We start from the raw sequence: 16,002 nt of genomic DNA, 5'->3' as shown, positions 1-16,002 counted from the left end.
TGTTCAATTCCTGGGTCTTCCACTTAATTTGATCAAACTAACTTCTCTGAACCTCAGTTTTCTTATTTATTATATTTCTTAAATGAGGAGGTTGGACTAGATCATCATTCAGCTCCCTCTTAGTTCTAAATCTATGATTTTGTTGTCTACTAAAGATGCTCCTACCTCTTGCTCACCTTTAGTTGACTGGCTCCTTGCATGTTCCTACATACCTGCCCAAGTGCTTTCCATCCTTAAAAAGTCTTATTTGATTTTGCTATCCTCTTTACCTATTTTCTTTGATTATTTTCTTTCTTTCAAAACCAAGGTCTTAGAAAAAGCCATTGTTTCCTTTTCTTCACTTCTTACTTTTCAATTCCTTGAAATCTTCTTTCCTATCCTGCCACTCAGATTGAAACTGCTCTCTCCTAATCTTTATTCTGGTGATCTTTTCTCAATCGTCATCCTTCTTGACCTCTTTGCAGCCTTTGACACTGCTAATACTCTTGGATACTCTCACCTTCATTAGTTTTCATGACACTGACCTTTCCTGTTTCTCTTTCAGCCTGTCTCATCATTCTTTTTTAATATCCCTTGGTGTATCGTCATTTATTTCTCTTTTCGTTTCTCAAATTTCTACATCCAAGCTTAGTCTCTAAAATGAATTCTAGTACCATATCTCTACCTGAATATCTTATGGACATTTCTGAAACAAAACTGATCATATTTTTCCATATGTTTATTCCCATAAATTTCATGTTTCATCAAGCCATCTAGGTTTACAATCACAAGTATCCTTAAATCTTCTCTTTTCCTTAACTCCCACATATCCAATCACTTTTTTTTTTTTAAATATCCAATCGCTTTTTAAATTTAATTGATTCCACTTCCACAACATATTTCGCCTTTGTGGCTAAGTTGCACAGTGAATAAAGTCAGGAAGACGAGTTCAGATCCACCTACCAGATGTTTAACCTAAAACAGGTCATATGATAAAACAAGAAGTCAGTTGCTACTGGGCTTTGAACCGAGATACTCTAATGACAAATCTTGTGCTCTTCCCACTGCAATATATGCAGTTTCCTCTAGTGTGGATATCTTCTTCAGTTTCCTCAAGTGTGGATAATGACACTTACCTTTCAGGATTGTTGTGAGAATAAAATGAGATAATATTTGCAAAGCATTTTGCAAACATTTTAGTGCTATATAAATGCTAGTTTCATAATCATTACAATGATCCTAAGATTAAAATTATTAATATGATTTTAATTATAATAATTAGTTATTTTACTACTAATAATCATTATTATTATCTTCACTTACATGACTAGAACAAAAGTCTAGATTCTCATCAACTTTTATCTGTTGTTGTTTATTCTTCATTCTCAAAGAGACCAAGACATCAGAGAGGTAATGCCATAACATGCAGGTGAATTGATTTAAATAAGGGAGGGCTATGCAAAGTCACCAACCTCATTTTTCTCTTTTAGAGCCATTTGGGTCCAATGGCAAGTTATAGATCAGGATGACTAGAGATGGTTCTAGATGAAATGGGAGCTAAGGTCTTCAATGGGTCTCAGTTTGACTGAAGCCATCCCCATTCAGTGATGAAGAATAGATAGCAATTGAGACAAAGAATGGCCTCTTTCACCTAGTCAAAGAAAACTAAATAATAGCCTCCTAACTGATGTCCTAGTTTCTAGTCTTCCCCCTTTCCAATCTATCCTTCATAGTTTCAATCAATCAGTGAATATTATTAAATACCTATTAAGTATTTGGGATGTAAATTTAAAGAATGAAATAACCTTTGCTCTCAAGGAATTTACATTCTAACATGGGAAAAAGGACCATATAGTTTTATTATAGAATAATTGTAGCGAGAATAAATGCTAATAACTACAAATGAGCAAAACACAAAGTAATTTGAGAAGGAGAGAACACTACTAGTTGGGAAAATGAGGAAAAATTTCATATAGAAGATAGTGCTTGAGTTGTGTCTTGCGGTAAGAGAGAGAGATTCATCCCCAGTTCCTAGAATAAGAGATAGTTAATAAATGTTTGTTGATATGGTGAGCTAGGAGTATATTCCAGACAGAGGGGATAGGCAATGTAAAGACAGGTGATATCCTGTGAGATTCAAAAGGAGGTCTCTTGATAAATTGAAGGGTACAAGAGGAGTAATGGACAATGAAGTTGAAAAGATTAGAGAATACTTTAACCTTAAGAGTTAAACAGATGGTAGCTAGGTGGTGCAGTGGATAGAGCCCCAGCCCTGAAGTCAGGAGGACCTGAGTTCAAATATGATCTCAGACACTTAACACTTGCTGGCTTAACATTTCCCTGGGCAAGTCACTTAAACCCAATTACCTCAGGAAAAAAGAGTTACACAGAAAATTTTGGAGAGGTAATAGGGAACCATTGAAATTTATAGGGGGGATGGCATAATCAGATTGGTGCTTATGGATCACTGACTGCAGTGTGGAATTATAGGATTCTAGATTTAGAAATGGAAGGTCCCTCAGGAATCATCTAGTCCTACCATCTTATTTTTACAAAGGATGAAACAGACCCACATAAAATAAGTGACTTGCCCTGATAAAACAAGTAGTCAGTAGCAGAATTAAACTTTGAATTGAGGCTCTCTGACGACAATTTGTGTGCTCTTCCCATTGCAACACATGTTTCCTCCACACCTGCCAAGATAATCTTCCTGAGGCACAAGTCTGCCCATGTCATTCTCCTGTCTGAAAGTCTTCACTAAATCCCTCTTTTCTCTAGGATAAACTACAATCTCCTCATTCAGAATGCTTAGGTAGTATGTTAGTTTCCATATTAACCCAATCATTGTTTTCCACATATCTGCCCCAGGGCCATTCTTACTGGCTCTGGTTCCTGACATGAAATACTAATTACAATTAGGTCCTATTAGTAATTCTGGGTATTAGGCCAGGTCTGTCTCATTCTATCCGGAAGTTCCACATGTAGGGCTTAAGGGTATAGATGAAGTCTCTTATTTTTATTTCACATCATGAAAATTTTCCATTTAAAGACACATTAATTACAAGATCAGTTGGAGAACGGATCCTAAAAGAACAAACCTCAAATTTCAGTCTTGCTTATCCAATCCAACAAGTATTTATTTATTAAGCACCTATTATTATGTGTGAGACACTGAGCATACAAGGATGAAAATGAATAGTTCCCATCCTTAAGGTTACATTTTAATGAAAATTTAATGATAATTCCTTCTTAATTTTTGTATCTAATAATCACAAAATCTTAACTCTAATAATAATAATATTATAATAACATTGGGCAACTTTTATATGACATTTATTATGTCACATTTGCCCCTATGCTAGGTGCTTTACGGTTATTATCTCATTTGATCCTTATCATAACCCAAGTAAGAAAATTGAGGCAAAAAGAGGTAAGTGATTTGTGTAGGATCACTCATATAGTAAGTGTCTATTCCCTGTGCCATCAAACTGCTCCATACCACCTAGCTGCCCATAATATCCCTAATATGCTTTGGGTCCTTTTTTGTTGTCCTGAGATGCATCTGTAGAATGGAAAGAGAGCTGTCTCTGAAAGACTTCAGGTGAAACCCCCTTTGACTACCTGTAGGATCAAGAGCAGCTATTTAACTTCTCTGAGTCTCAGAGATTTATAAAATGGGAAAATAGGAGATTAGATAGTCCTTAAGGTTCCTTCCAATTCATTCTATGATGAATTCTCCACTGGATAAATATTTTTTCCTTTCCCTAACGTCTTCTACCTACTTTCCCTAGTTGGGTGTTTTCCCCACAGATTTAGCTATAGCTGCTTTTATTGAGAGACTGCCTTCCTAAGAGTTCTCTGTTCAGGTCAAAATGAAAGTTTCCTCAGATTCAACTTCTTGGCTGCTAAATAGGAGACATCCTCTCAAAATTTGGGAAATTTATAATCTAATTCAGCTGTGGGAGCTCAGTATCTTTTGGTATATAGATGTGCATTTTCCATTTTTCCAGAGAATAAAGTATACCAACTATAACATTATTAAGAATTAAATTCCAAGGATAACATGATTAAACATAAAACTTAAAATTCAAAATTTCCCAGCATAATATCTCTCATAAAAAAAAAAAAACAGCTTTACAATAGAATCGATTATTTTCTACTTACAAAATTTTGGCTTTTTACTCTTTTTTGTGACTTCTTTAGATCCAGAAGTTCCAATCAGCAACAATACTAGATAAAGTACAGAAAAGGTTAATTAGCATCATTTGGTGTAACTCCTATCTCTATTCACACAATTTCAGAGCTGGAAAGGACGTCAAAGGTCACCTAGTCTGACCCATAAATGAAAAAAAAATGTCCTTTCTGCAATGTTGGTCATCCAAGCTCTCTTTAAAAGCCTCCCTTGATTGAGGACTTTTTACCACTTGGTAATGCTTTTTGACTTGTCCATAGTTGTGATTGCTGGAATGGGTTTTCACTTTGCCTTCAAACTGTCACTGCAACTTTCACCTATTGTTCTTTGTTCTATCTTGTAGGACCAAGCAGTGCTAGATGAATCCTTTTTTATATGACAATCCATGAAATACTCGAAGAGAGCTATAATATCCACATTACCTTGTTTTGTTAAGGCTATATAATCCCCTTTTCTTCAACCAAGAATATATGAAGGGATAGTAATTCAAAGGCTTTTTGAGGTACATGAATCTTTTGAGGCAGAAGCAGTCAGGTACTGACGCTACAATAAACCATTATGGTAACAGACCAAATTCCTAAATTACAATTCTCAAAAAATTTATGCTTTTAAATTTATGCCGTATATGCCCATCCCAGGCTAACAAAACAATCTTTTAAATGGCACTAGATACTAGATAATAGACAAATAGCCTGGATCACCTGAGACAGAAATGTAAGGGACCTGTTTGTGGGAGACAAGAAGGATTAGTGAATGCATGAATATTCTGCAGCTTTTTGGGGAGCAGCCTTTTTTCCCATTGGCTGTGTCACCAAAAGTATCTGTACATTTAAATCCACCTGATTAAGCATATTTACTTTCTCACTTTGATACTGTTTAGGGGCAAAGGACTTCTTCACTCATAGAATACGGCACAATGTCAAGCGGGATTATTGGCCATTTTCTCTTTGGCCACATAGTCACAAGAAACAGGCTGCCAGTTTTGTTCTGTTTTATTTGTCCTTTTCAATTTTCAGTGTAGAAAATAGAGTCCTGGATCTGGGAATTTAAGCCATGGGACTCTTGGAGCCCAGGATTACAGGATGGTTAGTGCAATCAGACCTACAGGAAGCCCTGAAGAGCCAGAGTTCTGGGAAGATGGGGAGGGCAGCTCTGAACCAGAATTTAATGGAACTGATGCTCTGTAGGACCTGAGTTAAACTTTGAGTTCAATCCCCCTTTCATTTCCAGAGACTAAGATGAGGGAAGGGGATACATTATGACAAGACAATGGTGGGAAATGTTCCTATGCTTTTCTTATTAATTCTTTGAAGGGATCTTAGAGGGGTGAAGGCACTGGTAGCTACAGGAATCAGTAAAGCTTTCTATAGAAGATGGAATTAAAGTTGATCTTTGAAGGAAGCCAAAGAAACCCAAAAGTAAGGTAAGGATCATGAGACTAGAGCAAGTACTTTGCTGAAACACAGATAAACTGTATCTACAAACTTCCCTAGGAATTTCTAAGAGTAAGAAAGAGCCAGTTACTAGCTGTATGACCCTGAACAAGGCTGTTATGAGAATCAAGTATCATAATAATTGTAAAGTGCTTGATATAGTGTCAGGAACATAATAGGTACTATATAAATGTTAGCTCTTATTTAGTAGCCATGCCAAAAAGAAAATGAATTCAGTCTTGTATGACTTGTTTCACCCCCCTCCAATACATATAAAGATTGTTTTCAACATTCATTTTTGCAAAACTCTGTGTTCCAAATTTTTTCTCCCTCTCTCCCTTAATTCCCCCCTTTCTAAAACCCAAGAACTCTAATATATGTTAAATATGTGCAATCCTTTTAAACATATTTTTATATTTGTCATGTTGTGCAAGAAAAAGGAGGAAAAAGGGGAAAAGCCATGAGAAAGAAAAAAAAAATGCCAAGTAAACAAATAAGAACAAAATAAAAAAGATGAAAATATTATGCTTTGATCCACATTCAGTCTCCATAGTTCTCTCTCTGGATGCAGATGGCATTTTCCATCTGAAGTGTATGACTTGTTTTTGATGAAGACATGCTTATTGATCATTACACTACCATTCCTTAAGTGTCCCAAAATATAGCCATTTAATAATATTTCAGAATTTTTGTCTGGATCTCATCCAGTCTTACTACTCTTTTAATGCAGATTACTATAAAATTTATTTTCATTTCAATTTAAACATTTATTATTTATCTAGTTTTTGAAAAACATGTCTTTTGCTTAATCTTTTCTTCTAAGTTTTAGACAGTTAAAATTAAATCGACTTTGTCAGAGAAGTAGACTGAGTCATGAAAATGCTACATTATAGAAGTCAGAAGTAAATAGGTAATAAGGAAGTGGTCAAGAATGTCAAATATTGAAGAGAGCTCAAAAAGAGATAGATGTCTAAGGAATGGAGGTATAAGAATGCATCAAGGTACTAGCGGTTAAGATGAGATGAAAATAAAATTGATAGATTATATGTATATGTGTAAATATGTGTTTGAATGTGTACATATATGTATGTACATATAAATATATATGTGGGTGGTCATGTACATATATACCTATACCTATACACATATACATACATTTTATTTTTATATCATATTTTCCCCCAATTACATATTAAAATAATTTTATAAACATTGAAAAAAAAGTTTTGAGTTCCAAATTCTATCCCTCTTTCTCCTGTCCCCTTTGTGAGATGGCAAGCAATTTGATATAGTTTATACATGTGCAATTATGTTAAGCATTTCCATATTTACAATTCTCTATCATATAATATTACTGTTATTGTGTACACTGTTCTCCTGTTCTGCTCACTTTACTTTACATCAGTTCATGTAAATCTTTCAGGTTTTTCCAAAATCATCCTACTTATCATCTCTTATACCCCAATATTCCATCACAATCATATACTACAGTTTGTTTAGATATTCCCCAATTGATGGGCATCCTCTTGACTTTCAATTCTTAGCTACCACAAAAAGAGTTGCTGTAAATGTTTTTATATAAATAAGTCTCTCCCTCCCCCTTTTGGATGTCTTTGGGATATAATGCTAGTAGTCTATATACTAAATATATAATAATGTTGCTAGATCAAAAGATATAGACAGTTTTATAGCCCTTAGATCCATACATACATTTTCTTGATAGGCATTTAGAAGCTTCCATTGTCTGGTTTCAATGAATTTTGAATTCATGTACTTTTTCTTCAAGCCAAATTAAACTATTCTTCCTTTTTCATCTTGTGTTAGCCCGTCTCTGTGCCTTCTCTCATACCATTCCCATGCATGGGAAGTCAGTTTACTTCATAGAATTATAAGACCAAAGATTTAAATGTCAAAGGACATTTAGTCCAATCTTCTTATTTTGTAGAAGAACCTGAGCTTCAGGAAAATTGTGACTTGTTCAAGACTTGCAGAACCAGGGTTGGAGGAACAAAGGTTTTTTTAAATTTTAACTCTTTAAAGACTAGTATCTTTATCCCTAAGATGAGGGGGTTAAGATTAGACAATAACAGAGCTATAAGGGGTTTTTAGAGATCATTTATATTTATTTAAAATTTTATTTTTCTTCCCTCTATCTCCAGGTGTGAAAATTATTGTTGCAAATTTCAACTTAAGTGCCAAGAAGCCATTCCTGACTTCACTTGTCCCTTCTTTCCTAAATGAAAATTACATGTATCTCCTTCACATAGTGCTTTGTCCGAACCTCTCCTTTGCCTTTATATTGTTTTCCCTTGTAAAATGGTGACATGTGAGTATATTTTCCATCAGATTATTGAATTATGGATTTAGAACTGAAAGGGACTTTAGAAGCCATATAGTTCAATTCCCTTCTTTTAGAGATGAGGGAACTGAAGTCCAAATAGATTCAATGACTTGCCCATGGTCAATCAGAAGTTTCATTACAGCAAGATCTGTGATAAGATTTTTTTTTTCTTAATGTCTAGAACATGATAGGCATTTTATAAATGCTTATTGCATTGAAATGAATGAGTGTTATTTATCTAGAATTCTAGAGTATATTTTAAATGAAATAAATACAAGATGAATATTTCTAACATTTTTGTAAGGATTGACTATGTGAAATTATACCAGAGTTTGGAGAAAAATCTGTTACCATCCTTGTGGTCACTGAAAAAACTGTCACTGGTTCTGTGTTTATATGTTGCCTGCAGTTTCTATGTCTTGCTATCATTAGGACTGAAAGTGCTTTCATTAAGATCCTCTGCCCCTTAGCATCACTCATATTTTGTCACAGAAATTCTCCAGGTTGAAAATGTTCATGGTTGGATTCAGTTTAACAGTAGTGGTAAGTTGGGTTGTTATTTTTGGTGAGATACTGGCTCTGACTTCAGCAATCCAGTCTTATTAATTAAAGACTCTTTTGAAATCACTCTTTAGGCAGCAAGCTGACCAGGGAAGGCCTCCTAATGTGTTCATGCCCGGAGCAAATCTTTCTTCATCCTTCCTGTATAAGAGCTCTCTTGCTAAATTGGGGATGGTGAATTGCATGTGGAGTTTGGATGAAAGGAAATCGGCCTAATTTTTCCTTTTCTAAGAGGTCCAGCTGAGCCTATGAAACAGTGACAGAGTTGCCAGTGTTTAATGGAAGGTTCAAAGCAGTGACCCATCTGAAAGTAATCTCACTACTGATGATGGAGAGGGGTGTGTGTGTGTGTGTGTACACGTGTGTCTGCCTCCAAATCAGAAAAGAATTATTTGTCCACTGTGGCTAGAAAACCTATAAAAATGGAAAATAAATAGATCTAGGATGATTTAACAATGAAAAAAAAACTGTTTATATTGAGGCCATTAGAACTATTAGCAACAAAGAATGATTGACAGCTATTTATTTTCTGAAATCATTGTCTTAATTAATGATGGAAGGAGAAGAACGGATTGCTTTATCTTATGAGCAAAGATTTGGTCATAAACATGACATGGAGAAAAGAATTCTGGATTCTGAAATACAAGACCCTCTTTCTGCCATTTACTACTTGTATAACCTTAGATAAATAATTTACCATTTCAAGCCTCAGATCCCTCATCTGTAAAGTGAAAGAGTTGAACTGAATGAAATCTAGATGTAAATTAAGTAAATTATAGCTATGATCCATAATATGTTAAAAGTGAGATAATGATAAATGTGTTTAATAAACAATAAGTCTCAATAGTGTGATATGGTAGCTGAAAGAATTGATTTGACCTCTGGTTACATTTCACCTTAGGCTCTAGAATAATGGAAGTGATAATCCTATTCCATTTTGCCATATCTGCACTATTGTACTCAGTTCTGGGAATCACATTTTAGGAATGACATTGATAAACTAGAAAATGCCCAGAAAAAGGCAACGAGGGTAATGAAAGATTTTAACTTCATGCCATTTGAGAATTATATGAAAGAAATGGGGGGACTTAACCCAGAAAAGAGAAGACTGAGTGGAGGGGATAAAAAAAAAACCTAGAGTAATGGATGGAAGTTGTCAAGAGGCAGATTTAGGCCAGATGTCAGGAATCATGAATTAATAATTAGAGTAATAGGTTCTCCATCTTTGGAGGTATTGAAACACAGGCTGGGTGATGACTTGTCTGGTATGTTGCAAAGGGGATTTTTTTCACGTATAGTTGGACTAAATGATCACTAATCTCCTTTATGATGCCAAAATGATAGGCACTAAACCTGTGATTTCATTGATATAAGGCAACTCTTGGGTGAGGAAACCATCTCCACTAATGTAAGTCAGTCCTTTCTCTTTTACTTATGGTATTAGAGAGTTGATTAGAAGGGTTACTGATTTGTCAATCACTTTCCAGGGTCATACAACCATTATGTGTCAGAGGCATAAACTGAATCTAGGTCTTTTTTTTGGCTTCAAAATCAGCCTTAGACACTTATTAGCTGTGTGACCCTGGCCAAGTCACTTAACCCTGTTTGCCTCAGTTTCCTCATCTATAAAATGAAATGGAGAAGGAAATAGCAAATTACTTCTGTATCTTTGCCAAGAAAACTCTAAATGGGGCCCTGAAGAGTCCAATAAGGCTGAAAGGACTGAGCAACAAAAATCAGTTTACTTCATAGAATCATAAGACCAAAGATTTAAATGTCAAAGGACATTTAGTCTAATCTTCTTACTTTGTAGAAGAACCTGAGCTTCAGGAAAGTTGTGACTTGCTCAAGACTTGCAGAACCAGGGTTGGAAGAACAAAGGTTTTTTTATTTTAACTTTTCAAAGACTAGTGTTTTTACCCCTAAGATGAGGAGATTAAGATTAGGCAATAACAGAACTATAAGGGGTTTTAGAGATCATTTATATTTATTTAAAATTTTATTGATGTCATTTGTTCTTGCATCACATCTCATTTCAGAATACAGTTATCACTTCCACATTGTGGGGGCTAGAAGTGCATTGATTTGGAAAATCCAATTTATTGTCTTGTCCTTCATACCAGAGAAGGTCTGAATTATTGTGATATTAAAAGATAAAATATGTTGATATTATATATCAATTTTATGCACTTCTGAGTTTCTAAACTTTTTCTGTGTCTTCTGCTGGCTTTCACATGTTGTCTGTGACTTCCACAAAACTCCCCCCAAAATTCCCATTTAATTTACTGCACCAACCTGTGACATAGTGAAACCAAGATGGAGAAAGTCATTATATGGAATGGATAATTGAATATATTTTTTTCTCCTTCCCCATTCAGTGAGCTATCCTTTGTAAAACAAACAAACAAACAAAAAATTGGAGGAAAGGGGAAAAGTTCAGCAAAATGAACACACACAAAACTAGAGTGTGACTATCTCTCTCTCTCTCTCTCTCTCTCTCTCTCTCTCTCTCTCTCTCTTTCTCTCTCTCTCGTATTTTCTTAATCTCATCTTTTGAATCAACCTTGTAGACTAGATGATATTTAAGTTCTCTTCCAGATGTAAATTCTATTTATCCTTTTCTCCTGGAAAAGGAGGCCATATGGCTCAGTGGGAAAATGATTGGTTTAAAGTCACAGGACTGGATTCAAACTCTTAGTCTACTATTTATTACCTGACAGCCAGCAAATCACAACCTCCTTAAACCTTAGTTTACTTATTTGTAAAATTAGGATGTTAGAATAGTGGACCCTTGAGTTTCCTTACAATTCTAAATCTATGGTCTTGCAATGTCATTATAACAAGCTGGTCTTCCAAATCCATGTCCAAAAACTATTTCTACTTCTGTCTCTTAAAGGTCTTCTTGACACCGAACCCCACACAAGTATAATGTTATAATAGGTCTTTTCAATCTTTCTAAAAAAAGGATTATTGTATTGTTTTATTACTTGAAAGCTTCATTTAAGAAAGACTTTAGCTTCGGAGAACTGGACTGTGATCTCCCTATTCCTCATAATTTTAATCTTGAAAGGACCTCAGTATTAAGGACCCCTTGGGAGTGAGCTGAGAAGGATAGGGTAAAAAGGAAGAAAGAAGTCAGGAAAGATAGCCTGAGAAGTGGGAGATGACTGAATGTATGTAAGTCAAGAGAAAAGGGGAGATATCCTTTTTTCGTCTTGATCATTTTGGGACATGATTGTGAAGTGATTGCATATTGGACTCTGAAAGCCTTTTTAAAAAATCCTACCAACTGACCAGAGCTAACTCCTTCTGTCTTTCTCTTGTTAGGAATGAGTGATTAAAGGTACTAAGAAGTGAAATGTAGGTGTCAATTTGACAGGTTGAAGAAGAAGACAAATGCGAAATGCCAGAGGACCACTTGTAAAGTTTCCTGGCTGGCTGGCTATGAGGTGTGTTTTTTTTATGGTGCTTTTAGTGTTACTTTTAAATAAGAAAGAGAGGCAGCATTTCTAAAAGGGTCAAAAGGTGATAGGTTTTTCTTTTGTTGCCCAAATTAATCACTGACATGCTGCAAAATACCTAATTTTTTTTATAATACTTGGTTCCAGGTATAGTCCCAGGACAGTAAGATCCTCCCTCTTTAGGATTTCACAGCATGGAAATGGTGCTCCTGGAAGAGGGTATCAATGAGAAGATAGCCTGGCCTGTTAGAAAGGAGAGGAGCTAGCCAGGCATGGTGGTGCTGAGTGAGCTGCCCCAGGCTAAATGGAAGCCTTCTGACTGGGGCAGTGGGCTGGCAGGGAGGGGGGCGAGAAGATGGGGAAAAAAGGGAGCTAGGTACCTTGGATGATTTTGATTATATGGTACTTAAGGCTTCCCTATGCATTTCTTAGCTGCTACTTCAGACACTATGAGTATCTCTGGATATTTAGTTTCTTTTTAGCTTACTTCACTTTGTTTTCCCTTTATATATTCTATGTTTAAGTCAAAACAGACTAGCTGTCCTTCAAGCTCAGCATGTCATATTCTGCCTTTAATTAGGCTACTCCCCTCTGCCTGGAATGAACTCTCTTTATCTTCACCTTTCAGAATCTCATTGCTTTTCAGGTATTCTCTGATTCCTTCTTTACCTGCCAGTTGAAAGTAGGAATTAACTTCTAATATTTCTATAGCACTTTGTCTGAATCCTTCCTTTGCCTCAATCAATCATTTATTAAAGATGGACTAGTCACTGTGTTAAATCCTAGGGATTAAAAAAAAATACAACAAAAGTGTCTTATTTCCTGCTCTCTAAAGAATTTACATTCTTATATAGAATGGGGATAGACAATGCATATAGTTAAGAATTGACTCCCCATCTCCCTGAGCTCATTCTCCAACTTCCAGTTGCTCTGGTGGGCTAGGTCCCCACAGAAAAGCTGAGGACTATTCCTTTATGGTTATAGCAAAAGCTTTGAGAGAGTAAGATTTCTAGTAATGTTGCTCATGAGGCCCTACTGGTATGAAGCCCCATACAGGCCCATACAGGCCATACTTAATTAGCTTTTAGAAAATGGGTATTCACATTTACTAAGCAGGTATAGCAAAAAGAGTTGATATGGAAACATCTCCCCTTCCCCCCCACCCCTGAAAAAAAAAGCTACAGGCAACATTCCCAAAGTATATGCTAGATCTCTGGGGAAAGTGAACTCATACTTAGGGATCACTTGTAGCCAAAGGCTAAACTCATTGCTTCTGTTTACTGGAAGTACTTTCCTCCCTTTATAGAAACCCCATGAAGTTTTCCTTAGATATAGTTCTCTGCTGGACCAGAGAGTGAACACTGGTACCCTAATAGAATTCTCATGTGGCTTTCTTTCATGTTTCCAGTTTGCCTTTAGCCCCTTATGAAGATGCTGTTGTCAGAAGAGGATAGTGCTATGAATTCTGATGGAAATTCCAGATAGTCTAATCTTTAGAAATTCACAATCATCACAAGGACAGGGTTTGAGGGGAAAAAACTTGATCTCCTTCCTACCCCTCATCCCCAAAGCAATAACTTCTCAATAATTTGTTACCATTGAATTTGATGATTATCCAATTCACTGCAATGTATTGTGAGATTTTAAAAATTGATTTGTTGTGTTATACATGAGGTTTATCTGAGTCTTTCAGCCAATCATAAGTCATATGGCTATCATCTATCTTAATCCAAAGATCAAAGCACTTCTCTCCTCCCAAATTTATCAAGAACTTATTCACAACTAATTAACACCTTTGATTGGTTGTTCAATTTAGCTGTCTGGGCCTCCTATGGTTACATTAATTGAGGGGAAGATGAGAGTACCCCTTCTCCATGCATAAGTCAATAAAAATATAGAATGAATACAAAATATAGAATAGAAAAGAACCTTAGAGGTTGTCTACTCCAACCAATTCATTTTAAAGATGAGGAAATTGAGTGGCTAGTGAGAGAGTCAGGTTTTTTTTTTTTTTTGTTTGTTTGTTTGTTTTTAACTCATTTGCTTCTGTGTATGTGCTGTTTCCCCCCAAGTAGAACTATAAGCTCAAGAGTGGTGGTTATTTTGTTGTTCGGTAGCTTTTCAGTTGCGTCCAATTATTCATGACCCCATTTAGCTTTTCTTGGCAAAGATACTGGAATGGTTTACTATTTCCTTTTTTTACTTCATTTTGTTGATGAGGAAACTGAGACAAACAGTTAAGTGTTAAGTATTTTGCCTGGGGTCACACAGCTAATAGCTAAGGCCAGGTTTCAACTTAGGAAGATGAGTTTTCCTGTCTCCAGGCCTGGTACTCCATTCACTGTACCACCTAGTTGTCCAATAGGTAGTTGGTTATGCTCAATATAAGTTTAGATTTTCTTCAATGTTTAACACATAGTAGGTGCTTAATAAATGTTCACTAAATGGTGGATGCATCCTTGTAAATAAGAAAACCACTAGGTTGGAAGTAAAGGGCTTCTCAGAGCCTTAACCTAGAAATGTGCTGGACTAAATTTGAGTCCAGGCAATCAAGAAACCAATCAGCAATCATGCTTTTGTGTTTCTGAGTAGGTAGATGAATAGCACATAAAATTAATCAAATATTCAGTTAACATTCTTTCTTATAACTTTCTCCCAGAATGTTTATCTTGAGAAGACTTACAATAGTGTTTATGCAATTTTTTTTTTGTTTTAAAACTTTTTTGGCTTGTTTTTTCCCTCAGTTCTTAGGAAAATGTTATGAGTGTATCCAGATACACATATAAAAGTACTTACCAAGGAACATTTCAATAACAGATGCCTTCATAGCGAGAACAGCAATTCCCATAAATATCAGAATGGCACCCTGGAGAGGAAGAAACAATAACACCATAACATTTCAGCCAGAAGTTCTGAATTTCAGCTCACTTAATGATAGAGAATCAGCTATATCACTCTACATTGTTCTCTGGAGCCCCAGGATCCCAAGTTGTGCCCTCCTGTACGTGTCATACTGAGATAACAGATGGCCTGTGTTTCTGGCATACACAGTAGCTATCCTAGGCTAGACATGCCAACTGGAGCCATCAGCCTCTTTGCCATTTCTTTTGGGTTCTTGTCTTTTCCTTGGACCAAACAATGAGACAGTGGAAAAAAAAAACAGTCTCAGCAAAATACCAGACCAGGTTTGGAAATACGCCAGTCAGATACTGTGCTTATTTCTGGGAGCATCTTGGGGTTTTATCCTGAGAGTTGCCAACATTGGGGGACTGTTGGTCTGCAAATGTATTAGCTGGGTAAACTCTGCAGGGGTCTGTCATGCCTTTTCCAGTGATTGGTCCTCAAAACTCTGAGCTAAGGATTCTTTGAACCTTTGACACTCCTTACTTATGCCATACCTATACTTATAGAAGAGCAGATGGTTTGATGCAGAGGTTAGTATTGGGAAGACCTAGATTCACATTCTGCCTCTGACACTTACTAGTTACTAGAGATAGGGTAGACAAATCACGGAATCAGCCTCTTAATTTGTAAAATGAGAGAATTCTGACCCTGAAGTGCTATGATTTATTTTGTTTTATACTGAATCTTTCTTGATTGTTGCTTTTTATAGTATTAAAAGCAATAACAATTAGTCTAAGGAACAAGACTAAACCAAACAGAACAAGCTATTTTGCTAAACTTTAAGCTTTAGTCCCTGAAGAAGGCTAGTAACTATCAATTAATAATGACTAGTTAATAGGCTTCAGTCTCAAAGTATACATGATGCCATTAAAATCTATCTTGGGATCCAGTATAATCAGGGAGAGCTGTGATATGTTTTGTAAAAAATTTAATTGTGATGTATTTCTCATGTGCCTTCATTAATCTAAGAAATTAGTGTTTGCATATTTAGTAGAACTAAATAGTTCCAACTTGCCTTTGAAGTAAATACTATAGGCTCAGTTCTCCCCTATCCTGGCACCCTTCTTCCTCTAATCTACTTCTGCTGATAAACATAGTATCTTTGCCTTTTTGATGAAATTATCCTTTTCT

General features: G+C 35.8%; 1 protein-coding gene across 1 annotated transcript in view; it reads right to left on the bottom strand.

Annotated features, from left to right (window-relative positions):
- Positions 1-14,829, bottom strand: part of VIT (vitrin) — a 131,320-nt gene extending 116,491 nt beyond the window's left edge. Inside the window, exons 1-2 of the mRNA XM_051976143.1 lie at positions 14,764-14,829; positions 4,144-4,209 (exon numbers count right to left, since the gene is read on the bottom strand). Of these exons, the coding sequence (XP_051832103.1) occupies positions 4,144-4,209; positions 14,764-14,815 (118 nt within the window). The 5' untranslated portion in view covers positions 14,816-14,829. The remainder of the gene's footprint in view (positions 1-4,143; positions 4,210-14,763) is intronic.
- Between the last annotated feature and the right edge of the window lie 1,173 nt (positions 14,830-16,002).

This window comes from Antechinus flavipes, chromosome 2 (assembly GCF_016432865.1).
Source record: "Antechinus flavipes isolate AdamAnt ecotype Samford, QLD, Australia chromosome 2, AdamAnt_v2, whole genome shotgun sequence".
Taxonomy (NCBI): Eukaryota; Metazoa; Chordata; class Mammalia; order Dasyuromorphia; family Dasyuridae; genus Antechinus; species Antechinus flavipes.
This window is presented reverse-complemented; position numbering and strand designations above follow the sequence as displayed.